The sequence below is a fragment of the Glycine soja genome, chromosome 11, assembly GCF_004193775.1.
Source record: "Glycine soja cultivar W05 chromosome 11, ASM419377v2, whole genome shotgun sequence".
NCBI lineage: Eukaryota > Viridiplantae > Streptophyta > Magnoliopsida > Fabales > Fabaceae > Glycine > Glycine soja.
In genome coordinates, this window is record NC_041012.1 from 42208576 (window position 1) to 42232762 (window position 24187).

Genomic DNA, 24187 nt, shown 5'->3' on the forward strand with positions numbered 1-24187 from the left:
CAACCCATTTTCAGAATCACATAGCTATTACGTCCAAAGTTTAACTATCAACACATGCTACCACAATTTTAAGTATACAATCAATATCAACCGTTTTTCAAAATGGCATACCATTACCTCTCCAACTCTTGGCCCCATTACACGCAAACTACACAAACTAAAGCTACCTAAATTTAAAGAGGAAAAAGAGAAGAATTAGAGCAAATTGGAAGACTATACACACAAGATACAGTTCAATACGGCAGAAGTTTCTTAATTCCGACTTTCTGCTCTGACGTCAACTTTGCTGGGAATTTGATCCTAAGATTACCCCTTTTTGAAGGGTCTTTTGGAATTGGCATACCTTCTCTGGGAACCATCTCTTCATAGGTTGGATGAATCACATTGTTTACGGGAATGTTGAGAACCCTGCCATCGAGTGTTGAAAGATGGACAGTATAGCCCGTTAGAGCTTCCGCAAGTGACACCTTTTGTGTCACAACCAAATCATTACCATCTCTGGTAAACACAGGGTGAGGTTTCTCGTCAATAACAAACACAAGATCCGAAGCAATAACATTTGACTGCTCGTTTCCTTTCTCAGGGAACATAATCTTTGTCCCCCTTTTCCACCCACGTTTAATTTCAATGGTTAAGATTTCCTCCACCGGCAAAGTTTTCCTGCAAACAAGAAAAGAAATCCAAAACATAAACAATTCATAATGTATTAAAACAATCAATATGACTAGAGATGGGTCAATTTTTTCATTTCTATATCAACTTTTTTTTTTAAGGAAATTCTATATCTATATCTATATCAAATTCTATAGCAACTTCTTAATATACAACAGCCATAGTCATGAATTATATGAATGAATTTGATATATACCAAGTCATTTACGTACTCTGAGTGCATGGATCAATGTAATAGTTCTAACTAAATATTTATTATGTGCTTTTGGGTTTAGAACAACAAGTCATGAACTATTAAAACTTGAGTGATGATATTTCAACAGTCACTTATTGTAGACATCCCGTGAATAACACTTATTTCTCTTTATCTTTTTAGGTGTCAAATAACTTTCGGATGTCAAATACATATTTTCTTTTTGGTTAAAACTTTTAACAGAATCTACCAACATAATTAATGAAATTTAGCTTATAGTATAATATTGAAATTGCAGGCAAAGCAAACAAAGAAGAGGACTTACCCGCTGGCATCAACAATTTCCCTAGAGATCTTCATCTTTTTGGTAGTCCCCTTATAGAGCTCCTCAAGGGTGCAAGGCAATGTCTTCTCGATGGGAGGTGCTTTGCGTGTACCTTGCCGACTCATGGTCCTTCCTTCTCCAAATGAACTAAATATATCATCACCAAATATTCCACCGAAGGAACCACCCCTCATTCCATTGCTGCCACTGCCACGGCCACCACCACCAAATGGGCTCGAGAACCCGAAAAACTCGGCAAAAATGTCATTTGCGTTTCTTGGATTGAACCTGAACGTTGTTGGGCCATCCCTAGTTTGGAAGAATGTATGTCCACCAGCATCTGGGGGTGGCACTTGCCCTTTAAGCCCTTCTTCTCCGTACTCATCATAGATTGCTCTCTTCTGGGGATCACTCAGAACCTGCACCAAACCAATGCACTAACTTAGATTCTATATTAGAGAAAGCAACTTTGCAAATAAGTATAAAAGGTGTCAAATATATTTTTAGTACAAGACAATGTTAGCTTTCAATCCTTCAATTGCTTTTTAATTTCTTCTGTATGAAATTTTGTTATATATGCTTTTTATTTTCACAAATGAGAGACTAAAAATTTACATGAAAAAAAAAACACATTTTGTTGGCATTTTAGGGATCTTAATAAAATACCAATAACCACCAAGAACACATTACCTTATATTATCAGGAAGAGTTTTAAGAATATCTGGATCCATAATGATTGATCAACAAACACAGCGGAATCTGAATCTGTAGGTAACCGGTTGCTTCATGGTTCTTCCTCGATCGGAACATCTTTATTCTTTAATAGGACCTTCATAACTCGGAGGAAAAAACTATATGTAACATAAGTTCATAGTTGTCTAACGGGCTCACTTAATTTATCACATAAAATAAAACTCATTAATGATAAATAACTAATATAATTATCTTATAATATTAGCCCACATTAATTATTCGAAAATTCCAACACATTTGACACATTTTAATAAGTAAAAAGGTAAGAAGAAATTATTTATTTTTAAGGAATTAAAAACAAACATTATCTTATTTAGAGTACTACAAACATGTAAACTACATAAAAACTAATCCATAGTCTTAGCTTAATGAGAAGAAATATAAATTCTTTGTATTAGAAATTGAGCAGAGGAAGTTTATAGGGTGAGGGAAGAAATAAATAACCAAACCAACCTCATAGGCTTCAGATATCTGTTTAAACTTAGTCTCAGCCTCTTTCTTATTGCTTGGATTCTTATCAGGGTGCCATTTCATAGCAAGCTTTCTTCAACTCTTCATCAGTGGCATTCTTGTCAACCTGCAAAATCTTATAGTAGTCCACACCCATACTCTTTCACTGTTGAATGGGGTTTTGGGGATGGCCTTGAAGGTTCAAGATTCTGAACTATTCTGTTGGTGGATTAGATTATAGGTAATGATTGAAAATATTTTATAAAACTTTAATACTACATTATATAATATTATTAGTAGAGAATGAGAATGAAAAATATCTGTCTAGAAGGACGCCAACAAGACTAGATGAGTGTGGAATCTAGGGGTGGGAATAGGTCAGGCCAGGCCAGGCTTTGAAAGGCCTGAGTCTAGCCTACGATGAATTTTTGAGACCTGAACCTGACCTATAACCAATCAAAGACTTTTATTTTGACTTGGTCTGACTTTTTAGAAGCCTAGCCTAATAACCTTTTTAAAAGCCTTCTTCACATTAAATCTTTAATATTTTGAAATAGGAAGAACATAATAGAAAAGTTAAAGGAAAAGGAAACATTAACATGAATACAAAAGTCAATAAAAATAATAAAAAATATAAAGGGACACATGACTCACACCTAAATTGTAATTAAAGTCTTACTTGATTATAGAAATAGAAGTTATGGAGCAGTGTAATCAAAGTCTGTTAGTTTCAAAAATAAAATTAATTATACCCAAAAAATAATATAAGTATATATATATAGGCCGGCCTATCAGACTTATAAGATTTTTTAATAAGCATAAGCTTGGTCTATTTAATTTAATATGCTTTTAAAAAAACCTGAGTCTAATCTTTTAATTAAATAGCCCAGTTCAGGTCAGGCTTTATGTAGGTCAGGTCGTAAGCTCCTGTAGACCAACCTGACATATTCCCACCCCTAGACTGGAACCTTCGGTGGTTCCTCTAGGATACATGCATTTTTTTGGACGAGCTTTATAATCAGGTGCCACTTGTATTTTAATGGACCTACACCTAGTTCCTTACTTTAGCGGTTTGAATATATTTACCTAAGTAAGTACACAAAATTACTCCTTAAAATAATCAGCCACGCTCGGTGCTTCTGAGTTTATTAACTTATTCTCTTAGGTTTCAAGGTTAGATTATTAAGGATTAAACTTAAAAGTGTTCATAAAGCATATTTATGTTGATGTTGTATTTTTTTGTTTTTGATATGATTCTCTTCTTATCTTTATTCTTTTTTTTTATATTTTAGTTAGGGTTTGAAATTGGATTTCAGTGCTTAACATCTCTTTTCATCTTTGGGTTGATTTTATTTTTTTGTCATTCTAATTTTTTTTTCAGTTTTGGTTTGGGCTTGAGGGTTTAAATGAGAAATAATAGGTTATCTTTCTCGAAGCATAATAAGAGGTTTCTGAAACTTTGGTAAGTCCCTTTTATTTTCCTCATTTTTTTACGCCTTAGGGTTTGAGGGGTCATCAAGAGCTAAACCTAAAAGATGAAACTGTTTGGCTACTGCTGTTATTGTTGTAAGTTGCCTAAAATTGCAACTTTGTGACTTTGCATTTGAGATGTTGACTCAATATAGAGAATAATTGTAGCTTCTTTGTATGTTGGAAAAGGTGTTTGAATAGATAATGACTAGAATGAGTTTGGACCTTAATTTGGGAATTAGGATTTTGGTCTTCTTTATCAAATTGCTAAGTTAACTTCAAGTTTGGAATTGTTTGAAATGTACTACAGATTCTTTGCGGGTTTATATTGTAACTCATGTTGTTATGTTTAACATACTCACACATATATATTATATATGGTTACGACATTATACAGGTGCTAATCCTAATTTTTATATTATGCATAGATTGTGGTCTTGACTAAAAGATTTGAACTTTGGTGTCATTTATTTATATCCTAAATCCTAGAAATGAACACAGTCAAGGCTGATTTGATGATTTTCTTATTACTTTTAATTCTAAATACTAGAGTAGTTAATAGTGTTTCAAAGAAAACGTTTCTAACTGAGAATGAGTCGGGATGGTATGCTTTGATTCTCTCCTTTGTTCTTACTGACAATGGTCATTTACTTGCCCTGATTTGTTAACATTTGCTTTGACTTTATTGTAGATCTTTACACCGAAGAGTCCAATAGGCCTCAAAAATGGTATTCTTTTGCTACCCACTACTTTTTTCTTATGAATTTCCCTTCAAGATCTTAATAATATGTGTCACTCTTATCAAAAGGTTTTTACTTAATGATTGGTTTAAGATGATGAAATAAATTATTTTTATTATTCACTCCCTGAAGAATTGGTACTTTGATTTTGCAACATTTTGCAAATTATGCAGAAGTATGCTTTAAGGAATTTGGTGATAGTGTTAAGCACCGAAGGTTATGCAAGTGGTGGATCCCCACCCAATAGATGCTCCAAGTGTTTTGCTAATTGCATCGCTGGTGATTCTACTTGTGAGTCGGTTACACACCACCTCATACTTGCTCATGCTGCAACGATAAAAGTCTACAGGGAGTATTTTAAGTACAACAATGAATAGAATATGTAATTTTAATTTTTAGAGTTATTTGATGCTAGGTAGGGGATTTATTAGGCAAAAACATGAACATGTCATTTGAACTTTATGCTCAAAATTGAAATATCTTGATTGTTTTCTCAATAGAAGCATGATCTGAAATGTGATTGTTATTTTAAATGTATGGTTGAAATGGGGTCCTGTTTAGAAAAAGTAATGTTGTTAGTGCTAAACTCAATTGGCTAAATCTAATTATTGGTCGGTTTACATATTTTCTTATTTATATATTGAAATTAATTTCATAGGATCTATTCAGTGTAATGTTGTTGGTACTCTTATTGTATTAATTTATATAAAGCAATGTTGTTGGTGCTCAACTCAGTTGACTGAGTCTAATTATTAACAGGTTTACATATTTTCTTATTTATATATTGAAATTAATTTATTCTATAAACTTGTCTGTATTTTCTTATTTTTGCAGTACTTTTCTTAGCAATCTCCACATTCTTTGAGTTAGTTTGTATCATCGTATATGCAATCTACTTCACCAAATTGCCCATAGTGAAATATTACCGTTCAAAAGCAATGTCAGAGGGATCAAAAAATGTTGCAGTTGACCTTGCTATTGTTGGTGTGACACCTTCTATCCCGACATATATATAAATAAAACATATAAAAATACATATAAACAAATTCACGTGAGTAAAAGGTTCGCATTCACTTCACTATTACCAAATAAAACTTATTAAAAGCATATCCGGCTTAGAACAAGGTCGCCAAAGTTTACAAATGAAAATTTGTTAATTTAGTGAAGTAAAATAAAATAAAATAACATCATGCAATTAAAATAAAAATTCATCCTCAATGTCACATCCTATCAGAGTATTGTGTCCCCGCATCTTCTAGCACAAGGTTCTTTAAAGTCATCCACCTAGTCATCTGTTCCCATGAACACAAGGTTCGAGATCATCACAAGATTCAAATACAAACAATACGTAGGGAGTGAGTGATCACATTTCTAAAAAACACAAATAAACAAAGACGTAATCAAAATAAATTATGGAAGTATTTATAACATAGTTCAACTTAATACAATCCACGTCACTTCACCACTTTATCATTTAAAATTCATTTTCAATCATCAATCACATTACACATGAATCACACATTCGGGTCAAGACGTAATAAGACTCATCGATTTCATAATAGATAATCAGTAAGCTTTATGCAACAATTATACTAAGACTCAAGCCTATATACAATGTGATACCATGTCATTGAAAAACCACATTGAGGCATTTAGGAGTACATAACAAGACACACCACACAATGGGTATGTCAAGTCACTCTCACTAAGTAAAATCATAAGGTGACCAATCAAGGTCACTCTGTTTTGCAAGAATGCTCCAACCATATGGGATCAACGTAGGCTTAAAAGAGCACTCAAACTGAGTGTCTTTACCTCTAAGGCCTAAATTTCGAAGAATCCGTTAGGGTCTCACCTTTCTGATTCAGGTCCAACCTCTAAAACAATTTTTGCACGTTGACACTGCTTATGAATTATACAATACCCACAACTTCACACTCGTGTTTCAAACACGTTTAACGCATTGCGCTATAATTTAACACTTTAGGTTCCTAACTAGGAATCCTACATTTTCCCTTTAACACTGCACATAAACATTTTTCTCAAGGTAAACACCAGTCGGATTATCGTATAATTCACAGGTCACACCACAAGTATTACCACATCAAGTGTTAACTACACACTTATTCACAATCAAATTTCATATCCACAATTTCAACATATCACAACGTCACAATCCATCATCACATGTTTACATATATCTCACAAATCAACGCATGTTCAACTTTGCACTTATACTTTATCCCAATGACAATGTTATGATCTCAAAGCAGAATGTTATCTCACAATTCATCACATATTCAATTTATCACTTAGGCACAATTTTAATCACAATTTTCATAATCTCAATATAACAATTTATCATGTCAATCTAGAAAATCTTGTCCAAAGTACAAACAATTTATACAAAAATGTTTCTCATAGCATGGGGAGTAAAACCCCTCAAATAATTTCACACAATCATATCAAAATCAATGAATCAAAATCTTAGGTTAAAAACACGAAAACACTAAGAGCACTCAATTTTATCGACCAATTCGTATTAGGACATCAATTGGTTCATCAAATACAACAATATCGTATTTATAATCATAAAGGAAAAATTAAAATTCAATAAATATCCTAAAATAAATCTCAATTTGATCCCTTGAGGATCCCTACACATGTTGATTCTATCCCTAATTGTGATAAACTCATTCCTTACCTCTAAGCGGGTTGATGTGTGTACTCTGGTAGTGATAGAGGCGTCTCTAACAGTTTTCTAAGATTCCTCAAACTTTTCCTATGTTTGCTCTGTTAGAGTTTCTAAGTGTTAGAGAGAAGAGAAAAAGATTGTAGCCTTTATTTTACTATCAACGTGTGATACTAATTTATCTATGCAAAAACATTATTTTGTGAATCACAATAGTGAGAATGTATGGAAATGGGTTCCGAAGTTGGCGTCCAAATTTCACAATGATCTAACAATTGATGAGTCTGGGATCAAAGGTTTACTAGGACATGTTTTGGGTGTATGTGAGAAAAGAGAAAACTCAGTGTAAAGAATATTTCTTCTACCACAAACATTATCGTGAAAATCCCAACGGTGGGTGTGTACTAAAATAAGTTCCGAACCACACTTTCAAGTTTCACGACGATCCAACGGTTAACGAGTCTAGAATTATTGTTTTACTGAGATAGGTTTGAGTGTATGCAGGAGAGAGGGTTTTGGAAAAGAAAGAAGGTTAAACCGATTTGAGAGGAAGAGAGAGCGCAGAGACGTATCGTAAATGTAAAGAGTGACCTATTACATTTATAGGTAAGATACTGTAGTCTTTTTATTTACTCTATTTTTTTTATATAAAAAAGAACTTTATTTTATTTCCTATCAAATGAATAAATAAAATATCCTTTCTATTTTTCTTTAAATCATTATTTTAATTAATAAAGTTATTTCTCTTTATTTATTAATTAAAAAACCTCATCATTTTCTAAAACTTTATTTATTTTTAAATAAAAAATTATTTTAATTTATTTTACCAAAAATGAAGTGTTACAACTTTCATTCAAACAAAGAATAATGATCAATTAATATAATTATGCTAAAACAATAATACTTTAATCAGGTGGAAATAATCTTTTATTATCTGATTTGGAAGGGTGGATATGATAGCAAGAAAAAAGAGCGGTTGAGCAACAAACGATTATTTGTTGAGAACCATTATGCAATTGATTTATTTTTTATATATGTGGTAACACTGTCAATCTTTCCTGGATTTTTGTATGAAAACACTGGAGCACATTTGTTAAGCCGAGTGCATAATTTATGCTTGGTCTTTAGTTCAATTGCCTTTTGACATGACATGATATATATTTTTAATCTATTTTCTACACAGTTTTGGAGCAAACATTTTTTCACTTAACGTGATTAGAATGTAGTTCTCCACCCCAAGGGGGAAAAATGCAAAATAAGCATATGCTTAATAGATAGCCTATGACCATAGCCTTAATAACAATGAAATGAACGCTAAAATCTAATTATACTATAAATTATATATAATTTTATAGTAGAATTATTTACTTTTGTGAGGTTATTTCTCTTAATTCTTATCTTTAAACAAATGAGTAACCAACATGCTGATTGGAAATGGATAGAAATGTAATTATTTTTAAACTTACACATTTATCTGCTGTTTTATTGTGATTGTAAGGACTTTTTTCTTTCTTTCTTTCTCATTCCCCCTTTTCCCTTACATTATCTAATTTATTCTCTTTTTTTATATATAGAAAACACCTTGGAATAGAATGACATTAATTTGGAGCATAGCCTTTGTACATTCTTTGTAGCAATAAAATGCAAATTTTATTGCATAAGAATGCAAGGCGATACAAATAATGAAAGAGAAATTAATTTAGAACTTATGCTGCTGATACCTCATTCCAGTCCCAATTATCATAGGTAAAGCACACAACTGGAAGTTTCGTACATTTTCTCCGTTGGGCCCCAGTGATTTGATTCAAGGGAAGATCTTGAAATGTCAGAATTTTTTTTACTATCTTTTTCAGTTTTGCTTTTTTTTTTTAGTTCTTTTTTTCCTTTTTATATTTTTTGTTCTTTTCTGTTACCATTTTATTTCTATTTTTTTTAACGTTTCTATTCTTCTTTCTTTATGTTTTTGCTTTTATGTTTTTATATTTGGGGTTCTTTCACCCTTGGAGCTGTTTCTCAAGATAACCACAATGTTTTGGCAAGAAAGAAGCCCTTTTTGTGTGTGTGTGGGGGTAGAGTCCCAAATATCAAGAACAAGTTATTATCAATAGTTAGTTACAGAGATTGGAGCTTGGAAGGATAGGTATTTAGCTTAAATAGGAGGCGAGGTTGGAAAAATTAGTTAGTTTAGTGGTAGAGTTCTGGAGAGTTCTATGATTTGTCGTATTGCAAGGAAATTAATTGAGGAAGAAATTCAATACAATACGTCATTTACATTATTGGAATTGTTTATATTTATTATTTAAATTGGTTTGCATTGCTGATGGGCATTGTTAAAAACTTCTAAATGCTTGATTGTGGATTTATTTAACTCACTATTCTTTGATTATTTGCGTTTTTGAAGCAAGTTGTTTTATTTTGAATTGTGTTTGTTTTTTAGACAATAATCATAAAAATGTAATTCCTAAGCTAATTTATAGGTTCAGTTGGGGTCATTATATCAATAACACCAACCAATCTAACATATTTGTATGTTTTCTCAATGATTTTTACATACTTTCTTTAATCCTAAGATATATGTCCTAATTTAACATATTTGCATCAATTATTATTGCAACACTCTTAAAGTTTATTTATTAATCCAAATTCTAAGGTTTAACAAATAAATTTACTTCTTAATCAAGTCACAATTTTGTTACTAAAGAAAAAAAACAAATATAATGCAGTGTAACCCGGGTTAGAGTGAAGATTTGAACTCATAATCTTTCACTAGAAAATAAAATTGATTTCACTACCGGAATTTTGTGATAGATACGCATCGGTTGGAGATAGTGACCACTTGTGTTTTTTAGTCTAACTAGAGCAATGGGCCTGTTTTGCAGAGCACAAGAAATAGCACAGTGGCCCATTTTGAAAATGCAAGAGAAAAAAAAGTTAAAATGCAGAGCCACGTGTAAATTTGTAAAAAAAAAACCTATTAATCTCTCCTCTTGAATATATTAATGTCTTTGAATCTAAGTTTGTTGATTTTTATATAGTAATTATTTTAAAATTTATATATAATATACTTATTAGTATAAAAAATATTCTATACATAAAAATTAAACTTTAGACCTTATTTTATCCGGTTTTTTAATGCATAAAATAAAATATAAATATCATGATATTGACAGTATAATATTTTGTTATTATCAAATTATAAAATTTTTTTCTCTGTATATGTAATAAGACCGTAGACTTTTATAATAATAATTTTAAAAATTATAAAGGCAGATTTTGTAAAACTTTTTTTTACTTAACTAAAAACAGTGCATAAAAAATAAATTTAAACTTAAGAAATAAACATTTTCTTCCTCATTTTGATTTCTACAAATAGAAAAAATAAAAGTAAAAAACTAATAGTTTTTTATACATAAAAAATAAAGTATTTTATAATTTTATATTATATATCCAAAAATATAGTTTTAAGTTTGATCACGTGTTGAGGAGTGGGAAAGTATGAGTGCCATATCATAAGCATCTTGTGTCCTCTAATCGGAAAGGCAAACTCCTTCTAAAAGCAAGCAGGTGAGGTAGTTGTAAGCTGTAGTAACCCATCACGCTTCCCGCTATTATCTTTCTCTTTCTCATATCTTCCATTTGACTCATACCACACACACTCTGAACTCTCTCATGTCACCACTTCGCTAATTCTAAACCCTTCCTTCCTTCCTTCCCAAACCAAAATGCAAACCATTATTTCGTTCCCTCACCTCACTCCATTTCCGAATCAACTCTCTCCAGTTCCATTCCCTTCTCTCACACACTTCTCCTCGCTCTCCATCCCCCGTTCTCTCACCGTCGCTCACTGGAGAATTCTGCTGCGAGCTTCCACCAGCGAATCCATCTCCACCTCCACCTCCACCATCGCTGTTGACAACTCCGATTCCGCCGACTCCACCGCCTTTGTCATCCGTGCCCGCAACCAGATCGGCCTCCTCCAGGTCATCACCAGGGTCTTCAAGGTCCTCGGCCTCACGGTCGACCGTGCCACCGTTGAATTCGAGGGAGATTTCTTCGTCAAGACGTTCTTCGTCACCGACTCCCATGGCAACAAAATTGAGGACTCCGATAGCCTCCAGAGGATCAAGCGAGCCTTGGCGGAGGCCATCGCCGGCGAAGACGATGGCGGCAACGGCACGATCTCGGTGACGAGATCGGCGGCAAACCGGGGGATTGTAGTGCGGAGGCCTGGACTGGCGGAAGCGATCGGGGAGCGTCGCGCGAAAGCGGAGAGAATGTTCAGCTTAATGGACGGGTTTCTGAAGAACGACCCTCTCACTCTTCAAAAGGATATTCTGAATCATGTTGAGTACACCGTGGCCAGGTCACGCTTTAGCTTTGACGATTTTGAAGCGTATCAGGTGCGCTGCCTTTTAACTTTCAGCTTAATATACTTTGTAATTTGCTTTGCTGCATGTTGCGTGTGTAGTTCAAGTGTGGATAGGGGTATAGGAAAAGAGAATTTGTATGACAGAGAGATATGAACAGAGCAAAGAGTATGAGATAAGATTTTTTTGGTGGAAGACACACACACTCACTCCACGGGAAGTAATTCTGGGTGAGTCCGATAGGACCACTTAAAATACTAATAAGTAAGCTCTACCAAGGATTGCCAAGCATTGTGAGCGGCTCCCTTTAAGTATTTAAAATAGCTGCATAAACTCAAAGATAAGATGTATAATGTGATCGTGAGAGAAAGAGAAAAAAGAAATTGAATTATAGAGAAGCGTGAAAAGAGTTATATAATTAGAGAACAGAAAAAGGTATTGCTAATTGAGGCAATATGTTAATGATTAAATTCAATGTGATTTGTAGGAAAGGTTTATGGTACTCCACAAGTTTCGAAATGTCTTTTTAGAAGTTTTTTTTTTTTGCATAAACTTTGTAACATCCTAAGCCTATAACTTATTGAAACGCGATTAATTATGGGAACCTGTTTCAGTTAACCATGAATTAATGGTATGACAACAATTTATTTGATATGTGAATAGCGAAGTATTTAGATTATTTTATCTAATTCTCTAACCACTGGACAATGGTTATTGAATAAATAAATAAATCATTCAATTAAAAAAAAGAATAAATAAATAAGCAAAAGGTTTTAGTTAGAAATGTGATGGGGATACATTCATGACATTAAATATTACATTTATTGATAAAAAAATGCTTTATACTTTTCTTTTTGGTAAATGAAATTGCCCCCTCATTTTAAAAAAAAAACGAAATTTCCCCCCTTTAATTCCTCAGTCATTACCTTTGGGAAAGAAAATGGTTAGCAAAACCGTTTTTTCTTATCAAGTTTAGTAATCCACAATGTTTGAAACCTAATAAAAAATCCTCTCTAGGAATCCTAATAACTAGAAGTTTATGACAGGTAAGGTTTCCTTCAAGGCAAACAGGATCCTAAGTACACTCCTAAGGAAACAAAAATAGAAAGTATTTATTGGAAAAGAAAACATTTATTATATAAAAAACAAGAAGATAATTTATACTCTCTTTTTTAAGCAATTATAATTATTTAATATGATATATTAAATGCTCTTTAACCAGCAGTCTTAGAGCATCCATTGGACCCTTTCCTTAAGTGAAAAATGCTGAGGGGATGAGGGGTGACAAGGTAATTTGATGATAGATGTGTCATTATGATATTCTTATTGGAGATTTTGTATCTGCAATAAACAGTTGAAGCCTTGAAGGAATACTTATACATGGCATATGTATATCTCAGTTGGTTGAGCAGAGTGTGTGAGTGTTGTAAACCACTTGGTACCGTGTTTATTCCTACAAATAAAAAATACATGGCTTATTGTTATTCATGCTTGCATTTTGTCCAACAAACTTTGTTGTAGAAGGAACTCAGTCTTCAGATATGAAAAGTTAAAGCTTATTCCACTAAATTTTATCTGTTTGACATCTTGAGATTGCACCCTTGAAGGTTATACAGGGCATATAGGGCATCAAATAATATATTAAAGTGTTTTGGTTGACTGTTGGTCATATTTTTAATGGCTATCAACAAAAAATTGATTTTGTTTGATGGTATTTGTAGGCTTTGTCACACAGTGTAAGAGACCGGTTGATTGAACGCTGGCATGATACTCATGTTTACGTCAAGAGAACAAAACCTAAGCGCCTCTACTTCCTTTCGCTTGAGTTTCTTATGGGTACTTAAAGTGACGTCCTAAAATTTGTTTGGCACGTTAACCTTTAATTCCTATTTATTTCATTCATCAAGTTAGTTTATATTTTTTTTTTACAAATATAAGTTTTGTCATCTATATGTGATAAAAAAAAAATATATTAAACTTTCTCTTGGAAAGTATCTCCTGTTTTAGGGGCTTTATATTTGCTGTTAATAATTAGGATTTTATTTGTATATTTTCTGACTTATTTTCCTTTCTTAGTTTTCTCAAATTAGTGAATGTCAATCATGTTTTATTACTCTGTCCCACTGAGGATTTCCTCAAGTGATTCAGAAATCTTTTTCCCTTTTCAAGTCTTTCCTTTCTTGTTAATTATTAATTAATTATGAAATTCTATATAACCAAATGAACTCATAGAATACAATACAACTGACATTCACCAATAACGTTAGTATTCTCTTGGATTAATTTTATGATAAGACATTTGGATTTCTCCAATTATACCATATTATAAAAATAAGATTTTTTAATTATATATTTATGTATATTATGTTGCATTCTGATATAAGTATCCATGCATTTTAGTACTCTGATGGTTTAAGCACGAAGGAAACTAAAGCAGTAAAAAATTCTTCTTAGATTTATGTCTTAGCAAAGTCAAACAATTAAATAAATTGATGCTGAACTGTTTCGTTCATCTGATGAATGGTTGTTCTTGTGAAAGTGTTCAATTGCTGCTGTTCTTGTTTCCAATTCTTAAGAACACATGTTTTTTTTTTCGATATCAGGTCGTTCCTTGTCAAATAGTGTCATCAATCTTGGCATCCAGGATCAATATGCAGAAGCCCTAAGCCAACTTGGATTTGAGTTTGAAGTTGTGGCAGAGCAGGTGTTATTAACGTTTAATTTTACCATTTTTTATTTTCCAGTTTATTGTTTTAGATTTATTATCTCAGAGTGAGCCTTCAATGGTGTTATTTTTATCCCCTTAATATACATGTATGTGACATCCATGACAAGGAAGGAGATGCCGCCTTAGGAAATGGTGGCCTTGCTCGTCTATCAGCATGCCAAATGGATTCTTTAGCAACTTTGGATTATCCTGCATGGGGGTACGGTGTGACCTTCTGATTTGTTGTAAATTTTATTAGTAGGTTTGATACAGTAATGTTTTCACCTTACTGTTTTCATTTTTTTAATGAATATTCTAAACGTAGGTATAGGCTGTGAGCTGTGAAGTTGGCCTTATAATCTTGGACATCTAATATTAAGTTTTTTGGCCACATTTAGTTGTTAAGAAGCCCCAAAGCCTTTCCAAGTCTCAACAGTATATACATTGTGTGCATTTATGGTGCTATTGTCAAATAAGAATGAAATTGTGTCTCAACAGCCTAGTTTCTATTTTATTGTCAACAAAACTGTATGAATTTGGAAGTTCTTACATTGTGTGCATTTATGGTGCTATTGTCAAACGTAGTTCACATTCTGAGTGTCTTATCCTAAAACTGTATGAATTTAGAAGTTCTTCTATTTATTGTCAACAATACTTTTTACCAGTTTCTGTACTAATTGTACTTCTGAAACCTTGAGTACCATAGAGGATTATGTCTTATTGATCAGTTAATTTTGCAGTGTTATTCTTATGTTCGTTTTAAGTTTCAACCTTCTTGATGATTCTGGAACTGTGCATGCAAACAGAAGTATACTTATTTTGCTCTTTGTTGTATAGAAAACAAATATGCCTCTTATTTAAAGATGGTGCTGTTAGCTGAATTTGTGGACTTGATCTTCACTTTGCAGTTATGGGCTGCGATATGAATATGGGCTGTTTCGTCAGATCATAGTGGATGGCTTTCAACATGAGCAACCTGATTATTGGCTGAACTATGGAAACCCTTGGGAGATAGAACGGATTCATGTAACATATGAAGTGAAGGTTTGCCAGGCTTCCATCTGTTATGCCTTTTGAATCATTTTATGGTTTCTGTTCATATTATTGCCTTTCTTTCACTTTATCACCATTCAACTGAAAATTACAAACTGATTGCATCTCTATGTTTTTCTGGATGATTAGTTCTATGGGACTGTTGAAGAGGTTGAGATGAATGGAGAAAAACATCAAGTTTGGGTCCCTGGAGAGACGGTAAGAGTAGTATTTTTAATTTGGTTTGTAATGATACTTTTTTCAAGAACATAATTTCAAATAATTTTAGATCTATGCCTACTGCTACCTGTGTTGCATTACTTTTAGACTTGTGGAATGTGCATAATGTTGATGAGGAACTTGTTCTTCCTGAATTACAGGTAGAAGCTGTGGCTTATGACAACCCAATACCTGGTTACGGGACAAGAAATACCATCAACCTTCGACTATGGGCGGCTAAACCTAGTAATAAATTTGATTTGGTAATTCCTTTCTTAAGAATAAATATCTGCTCCAAATTTGGGATAAATTATTTGCATGATGATATAATAATATAGGTTTACAATAAATTATTCAATTTAGGTCATTAATTCTGTATGTCATACCTTTTTCTGAGAGTGGTCTGCTGTAGTTCATTATTTTCAGTTTAGTTTGGCATATCTCTTTCTTTTATTTGGGCTTAGGGTGAGCTATTGAACCCTTTTTTCCTATTGATTTTTGTAGGAGGCCTATAACACTGGAGACTACATTAATTCTGTTGTCAACAGACAAAGGGCAGAAACTATAAGTAATGTTTTGTACCCTGATGACCGTAATCATCAGGTATGCCCTAATTATTATTTTTAAATTATGATGTAGTTGTTGCTATTATCTGTTCAGAACTTGGCACTTGCACTCTGTCTCTGTTGTTGATAATGAAAGCTAGCAGTGCCATATGTTTGGTTGTGGGTTTATGATTGTAAGAACCAGAGACTCCCATGTATAAAGCTTTACTTAGTAGAATCTTACATTGACCTTTTTGTGTCTTATGCAGTTGTTTTAAAATGATCTTTTATGTTGAAATTTCTCTGTTTTTTTATTGACTCAACATAATTGTTTATAGAATTGATTATCTGCCAAAAATTATGGGTGAAGCTTAGTGAAGGAACTTGGTTCCAATTGTTGAATGAACAGAGGTTTTTTTTTAATTATATTCTGCTTTTGTTCTCAAAGTTTTCCTTCATTAATGTGTGGTGTTGTGCATTACTTTGTTATGTTTCTCAAGCTTTCTTAATAATTCCTCGTATTCTATTTTAGTTTGTTTTAGTTGCCTCCCGCACAATATTGATTGCCTTGTATGGCGTAACAGTTGGTATAGAAACATTAGTGCATTACATTAGGAAGTTTATTTAGTCACTTGAATTTTTCACGAATAGGATAAATTTTGGCTTTGTAGTCATTTTGCCTCATTTTGAAGGATGAAGAGTATTCAATTCCTCTTATCACATTACCACTTTGAGTGTGTTTTTCAGGGGAAGGAGCTGAGATTGAAACAACAATATTTCTTTGTCTCAGCATCGTTACAAGACATCATCCGAAGGTTTAAAGAAGCACATAATAACTTTGATGAGTTGCCAGATAAGGTTCATTGTCAAATAATTTGTACTTTCACGTTTGGTTGTTAATTGGTATGGTGATTCCTAATCACTCTGTTGCAAGACTATCAATATGTAGTTTACATATTTTCTTAATGTTCCTGTCATGGTGAGAAGGTTCTGAAATTCGACTGACCATTCAAAGTTCCAGATTATCCCATGGCCATTTCTTGCTGTCACTGTTTTTTTTTTTTTTTGTAGTGATTCTGTTCCATTAGGATTTATGGAGTTTTCAGGTTATCCCAGGCTAGACATGGGTTATTCTGAGTTTTTAGGGAGAGAGAAAAGAAAAATGGAGAAAGAATGCTTTGGCAGTGTCCAGTGTTTACAGAATTATGAAGAATCTAAGGAGAGGATTCTCTTTTGAAGGGTTTCCCCTTCATAAATAGTTTCTCCTTGCTACAACAGAGCTAATGCTCGGTTTCCCACATGATAACAAAACAGAATTCCCACTCTTCTACCCTGCTAATTCCCTATCTCTACAACTTCATTTATCTAACTATTCTAACTAACTATCCTAACTAACCACTCTCCAGCCCTGTCAGATTTCTATCTGTTGTTCAGTATATGTTAAAGTGGATGAGTTAATATTTATTGTATGCATTAGATTATCACTAGTGACATAATTGAGTTCTCACTACTGTCTTGCAACTTAAGCTTTTCCTCTCCTATAATTAGGTTGCTCTCCATCTAAATGACACCCATCCATCTCTTTCAATTGCTGAAATTATGCGAATATTAGTTGATGAAGAACATCTGGTCTGGAATAAAGCATGGGACATTGCATGCAAAGTTTTCTCTTTTACAACTCACACAGTGGTAGCTGAAGGACTAGAGAAAATCCCTGTTGATCTGCTTGGCAGCCTTCTCCCTCGTCATTTACAAGTATGTTCATCAAGACACACTTCGATTTTATGTATTTTATGTAGTGTTTTACCTTACATATGCATTTCACCAGCAAATTGAGTGGCAGAAAACAGATACGTTTGATCCTTTTTTCACCTTTTATGTTTGGCCAAAGCATGGGAAAATTTGATTGCATTGTCCACTTATTTTTCTAGGAAGTTTTCCATGTTAAACCCTAAATTTCAGTAATTCAGAAAGGAAATGTTGATGAATCTAAATTGTTTTTGTTCTTTGTTCTCATAAAAGTACTTCTTTTTTTCTTAATTTTTTATTATAAAATAATTATATTTACCAAGTATTTTAATTGCCCTTTTCAGATTTTATATGAAATAAATTTTAAATTTTATTATAAAATAATTATATTTACCAAGTATTTTAATTGCCCTTTTCAGATTTTATATGAAATAAATTTTAAATTTATGGAAGAGTTGAAGAAAAAGATTGGTTTAGATTACAACCGGCTGTCCCGGATGTCAATTGTTGAAGAAGGTGCTGTGAAGGTACTCTAGAGCAATTTGTCAATGCTTAATCTGGTAATTATGGTAGGCTAGAATTTCTTTTTGCATGCGCTTATTTTTCTTACTATGAATATTGCAAGTTATGCAATTTGACTATCGGATAATAATGTCTAGCGTTATGTATAGTTGTATACTAATTCTTAAAAGAAAAACTTAATGAATTGAGGCTCTAATATCTGAAAGAAAGAATATGCACTCAAAGTTTGAGCTATTAGGAATTGAATAAGTTACATGGTAAGTCATAACAGATGCCAATTTACCATGTATTTCCATGGATCAGTGGTGGCTTCAATACCACAGCAGGTTCCCTCAGTTCAGGTAGGTGTGGGCAACTCACTAATGTTTCATTGGCAGCATCGTTCTATTTGAAAGTTTGGAAAACAACTAGCAGATATTAGTTTCTAGAGAAACCCAGAGAAACTGAGAGTAGAAAATTTAAGTGAAAGATTTCTAAATTGTATTGAATGAGTCAAATCTAGTGGTTTGGTTATAGAGATGATATTATACAAGGATTAACCTAACTATCATTGCAACTAACTATTTCAGGAGTATTAGGAAAAACCAAAGTTCCGCATTGGCTAGAGATAATGCCGAGATAGAGCATATAAGTGGGGGACAACCCTAACCTTACAAGCCGATTTTGTGGGGTTGGGTTAGATCCACAACCCACATTCTAAGATTAAGATGGTATCAGAGCCTATCCTAGATCCATTAAAGGATCACCCACCATATTGTCTACGCACTAAGCCCAAAAGTTTTGGGCATGAGGGGGTGTATTGGGAAAATCCAAGTCCAATGTCAACTAGAGATTAGGCTAAGATAGAGCATAAAAGTGGGGGGACAACCCTCACCCTATGAGCTAGCTTTTGGGATTGAGATAGGCCCATACTCACAATTCTAAGGAGTTACAACTAAAATGGAACTGAACTAACTGTTGACAGCATGCTGTAGAACTGGGCTCAAACACATTGAGCTTGGACCTGAGATGCAAAAATCTACTAGTAGGAGGGAGAGGCTTGGTGAGAGTCAGCCCGTTGATCCTGAACAGGGATGTGCAGAATTGACAGTTGTTTATTGAGCACCTTTTCTCTGACCAAAAACAAATCAATCTCCACATGTTTTGTTTAACGAATTGTATATTTACATCATAAATATTTTTTGTGATTATGTATTTTATTTGCAGAGCATTCGAATGGCCAACTTGTCAATTGTTGGCTCCCATGCTGTGAATGGTGTTTCAAAATTACATTTAGATACACTGAAAATGAATACATTTAAGGTATGAATTAATCATGCCAATCACTTCACTGTGCTTATCACCTTGGCTGATTTTGAAATCATAAAGCAATAAATTAGTGGTTCAACTTTGCAGGACTTCTATGAGCTATGGCCTGAAAAATTTCAATACAAGACAAATGGTGTAACCCAGGTAGAAAATCAGTTACTATTACAGTATGTATGTAATGCAACTGTTGTTCTCCAGCTATGTATGTATAGTTATATCAAATGGCGTAAGTAGCTTACTCTTGAATTTGGTGTATCTGTTGGAAGAGTTATCTTTCTTTATATAGATAATAGACATATAGAATTGTTGTTTGTGACTACTATAAAGGTTGTCAATACTCAATAGAAATACACAAATCTAGTTTCCCTATATGAAATTTCTTACCTCCTTGTGAGTTCCATTGTTGGAAGACTTGTGTATCTTGATTACTTCTTAAAGTGTTGTCATTGGCCATATAAGTTTAAGATGCTTCTTTTACAATTATTTGTACCTATTTCTCTTAAGAGTAAATTTTGTTTGTGGTACTTGACAATTGCAAGTTTGCAGCTATTGTTCATTAAAGAAATGTGTGATTATGTGTGGACTGTGCAACAACTAACAAGCCAGTGAATTGATATTTGTCAGCGTCGGTGGATTGTTGTGAGCAATCCCAGTTTATGTGCTCTTATATCAAAATGGCTAGGAACTGAGGCTTGGATTCGTAATGCCGACCTTCTGACAGGATTGAGAGATCTTGTTGACAATACTGATTTCCATCAAGAATGGAAAATGGTAATTTTTTAAGTTATATTTATTATTTGTAGAATCTCTTTAGATTAGGAGAAACTAGATATGATCTGCTCTGATATGTCTTTCTGCCCTTTTGATATTGTAGGTTAAAAAGGTCAATAAAATGAGGCTTGCTGAATACATCGAAACAATGAGTGGTGTGAAGGTTTTAGTGACATAATTTTACCTGAACTTTTCTTCTCTTTTTCATTACTACCATAGAAGTTATATTTTCTTATATCTTTCTTGATTGCAGGTCAGTTTGGATGCTATGTTTGATGTTCAGGTGAAGCGTATACATGAATACAAAAGACAATTGCTTAATATACTTGGAATAATCCATAGATATGATTGTATCAAGGTAAATGTGTGTTCTTTGGTGCTAAAAGATCTTATAAAATAATGCTAGTTTCAAGTAGCAAAATAATTTCTTTTTTCATTAAAATAAAAATATGTTGTTGTTCCTTTGTGTTGGGAAGAACTCAAGTTCCACATTGGCTAGAGATAAGGTCAAGATAGAGTATATAAGTGGAGGGCAATCCTCTCCCCATGAGCTAGCTTTTTGGGGTTGAGTTAGGCCCAAATTCACATTCTAAGACTTTGGAATTTAAAATCTTCTTTCACTAATTATTATGATCTTTTTTCTTTCTGCACTTGAGCAAGCAATTTTTTAGCTTAGCAACTATCCTAGAATCTGATACCCCCCTCAGTTATGGTTTAAATTCCTAATCATCACCTACATACATAATGATCATCACTTTCCACTTGGAGTTATACTGAGGAATCAACTACTATTTTGTATTTATTCATTGCTTTCTTGCAGAATATGGACAAGAATGACAGGAGGAAAGTTGTACCCCGTGTTTGCATAATTGGTGGGAAAGCAGCTCCTGGTTATGAAATTGCTAAGAAGATTATCAAACTTTCTCATGCTGTGGCAGAAAAAATCAATAATGACACTGATATTGGAGATCTTCTGAAATTGGCAAGTTTTAAGTCACAACTGTTCATTTGTGTTTTTTTTTTATCATCCTTGTTCTTTCTTTTTGTTAGCATTTCTCATTATATAGTACAATTCAGTATGGCAGTGTTAAGTATATTGTATTTTGTTTTTGGCATATCCTTTGTTGATCTATTTTTGTTGTTATTTTGTAGGTTTTTATCCCTGATTATAATGTCTCTGTTGCTGAATTGGTAATACCAGGGGCTGACCTTTCTCAACATTTAAGGTTTGCTAATTTAACGTTCGTTATAGTGCCTTTTTTAAGGCTTATTGATGTTACTAATGAGTAGCATATTAGTCTGCCTCATTTCTCATCATGCTTGATATGTGCCATGCTCATAATGAGCAAGAAAGAGTAGAAAGTTTCAAATAAAAGAGATATGGGTAGTGGGGGTCATATACAGCTGGAATAGCTATTGTGAAAGATGTATCTTTTGATAGAGTTGAATTTAAGTTATAACCAGTACATCACCGTCAGTTTGAGCAAGAACATGTATAGTCCCCCCACTGTTTCAAGACTGGATACAATCTTCATATTCTGTGTGATTTTTAGTCTTAGGCTGCATTTGATGTATATTGATGGACAACATGAGCACATGCAGAACAACATAGTACAAGAAGTTGATTCAGCACTTTTTTTTTCTGGTCTATTGTTTGGTGGTTGATACACAGCAGAGGTGGAGCAGGGGGTTGTGCTGGGTATGAGTTGAATATGAGCCCACTTGGGTTTGCTAGTTGTTTCCCATTATGTTGATGGGGTTTGGCCAAATTGATGTGTATTTTTACCTTTGAGTGGTATTGTGCATGGCACAAAAAGTTGTCACCTGATTTATTGAGTAACAAATATTTAGACTTGTGCTTCCTCTTTTGTTTTTTCATGTTTCATCTTTTTTTAAAATCAATCACGGAACAGGTATTTTTATGCTATCCAATTTTTCATCTTTTAGCAAATTAAGGTTTTTGTAATATTTTGTATTAATATATTCACATGCACCAATTACCACATGACCCATTGGGCTGTGGGCTTGAGAACCTTATTCTTGCTCAATGTTGTGCAATTTATATTTTTCATACCTTTTTCCCTTCTTTTTTTTAAAAAAAATTAGTTTTGAGAAGTGCAATACAAGTTTGTGACATGTTGACAGCAATAATTATCTTGTAGCACTGCAGGACATGAAGCTTCAGGAACTGGGAGCATGAAATTTATGATGAATGGATGTTTACTTTTAGCTACGGCAGATGGATCTACGATAGAAATAATTGAAGAAATAGGATCGGATAACTTGGTGAGTGATAACATACATGATGTTTTCATGTTTCTCAACACAAAATCAAAATGTGCTCTTATGAAAATTGAGAAAGTTTCTGAAATTTGAGAATCAAGTTGCTTTGGCATATTTCCTAATTTCTTTTCATCTATAAGATTCTGTCCGTAAATCTGATCGGGACATGTGCTGATCTGTACTCAGATAGTGCTTTTTTACATACCTATGTATCCTTTTTCCTAGAAGGCATAGAATCTTGTAGTTGGCTTGACTAAACTCAGCCTTGGCTTCATGATTGCCTACCTACAATTGCTCATGAGGAAATTTAATTTCATGCTCAAGCTTTATGAATAATTGTAATATCATATAATAATGGAGGCTTTCTTTGATGATGTTTGGAAACTTTTGTTAATATCCCACGTAACAGCTCCTAATGTCTACACTTGTTGCAGTTTCTCTTTGGTGCAAAAGTGCAGGAAGTTGCAGAACTGCGTGAAAAAGGATCTACTTTAAAAGTACCTCTACAATTTGCTCGCGTGTTAAGGTAAATAAATAAATAACTTCCATCTTGAAAGTATACGTGGATTATTAACAATTGCAGATAAAATTTCTGATCACAGTTCAATTTTTATTTTGTTAACCATTAATATATTATTATTCAATGACTAAAATTAAGTATACTAAAATACCATTAGGATGGTTCGAGATGGATATTTTGGTCATAAAGACTACTTCGAATCCTTATGTGACACGGTGGAAATTGGTAATGATTTCTATCTGCTTGGCCCTGATTTTGGCAGTTACCTTGAGGCACAGGTACTTTCGTTCTTTTTTTTTTTAGTCTCCTAACCATTTATATTACCATCAGTTTTTTTATTTAATATTGAAATTTAACCTTGATTAAATATGATAACAGGCTGCTGCCGATAAAGCATTTGTTGAACCAGAGAAGTGGATCAAGATGAGTATCCTTAGTGTTGCTGGCTCTGGGAGATTTAGCAGTGACAGAACCATTCAAGATTATGCAGAGAGGACATGGAAAATTGATCCCTGCCGATGCCCTCTCTGATCTCATTATTAGAAATTTTAGTTTTGTTTGGGGAGGCCAGAAGAAAAGGGACAATGAAAAATTGTAATATCTTGCTCATTTAGAATAATAAAATTTTGGTCATGACCCATGACAACAAAGTTCACTAGTCTAGCCCTGAAGTACATTTGCTTAATTTGTTGTCCCGTTACTTCGGGGAAAATTACTATTACTTCTGGTGATTGACTCACTGTATCTTAACCTACCTGACTGAAAATCGATATCGATACTAAAGTAATTTTCATTAATCTTGAGTCGCTGAAATGCAAGATTCGGTTGTGACATGTGAATAATGATTCATAATTGTTTATTTAAACTAG

The 24187-nt window shown here is 33.3% G+C and overlaps 1 protein-coding gene and 1 pseudogene across 2 annotated transcripts; one reads left to right on the forward strand and one right to left on the reverse strand.

The window, feature by feature from the left end:
* Positions 1 to 9: 9 nt before the first annotated feature.
* Positions 10 to 2628, reverse strand: LOC114375293 (annotated as a pseudogene).
* An 8189-nt stretch (positions 2629 to 10817) lies between these two features.
* LOC114374986 (glycogen phosphorylase 1-like) lies at positions 10818 to 24155 on the forward strand. Of its 2 annotated transcripts, XM_028332718.1 has the most exons (22): positions 10821 to 11695; positions 13384 to 13498; positions 14266 to 14366; positions 14498 to 14589; positions 15278 to 15413; positions 15552 to 15620; positions 15782 to 15883; positions 16125 to 16223; positions 16913 to 17023; positions 17714 to 17920; positions 18334 to 18441; positions 19643 to 19738; positions 19832 to 19888; positions 20369 to 20515; positions 20619 to 20678; positions 20769 to 20873; positions 21336 to 21497; positions 21668 to 21741; positions 22678 to 22801; positions 23233 to 23324; positions 23476 to 23596; positions 23697 to 24155. In XM_028332718.1, exons 1-22 carry the CDS (start codon positions 11018 to 11020, stop codon positions 23847 to 23849), a joined length of 3009 nt encoding a protein of 1002 aa, XP_028188519.1. In that variant the 5' UTR covers positions 10821 to 11017; the 3' UTR covers positions 23850 to 24155. The 2 variants fall into 2 exon arrangements, 1 of the variants encoding a protein (XP_028188519.1); XR_003658673.1 differs by lacking the exons at positions 23476 to 23596; positions 23697 to 24155 and having other exon boundaries at positions 10818 to 11695; positions 22686 to 22801; positions 23233 to 23245.
* The last annotated feature ends 32 nt before the right edge of the window (positions 24156 to 24187 follow it).

Coding starts and splice junctions, on each gene's coding strand:
- LOC114374986 (XM_028332718.1), top strand. CDS start 11,018: ATGCAAACCATTATTTCGTTCCCTCACCTCACTCCATTTCCGAATCAA. Junction 14,590..15,277: donor TTGGATTATCCTGCATGGGG/GTACGGTGTGAC, acceptor TTCACTTTGCAG/TTATGGGCTGCGATATGAAT. Junction 15,884..16,124: donor CTAGTAATAAATTTGATTTG/GTAATTCCTTTC, acceptor TGATTTTTGTAG/GAGGCCTATAACACTGGAGA.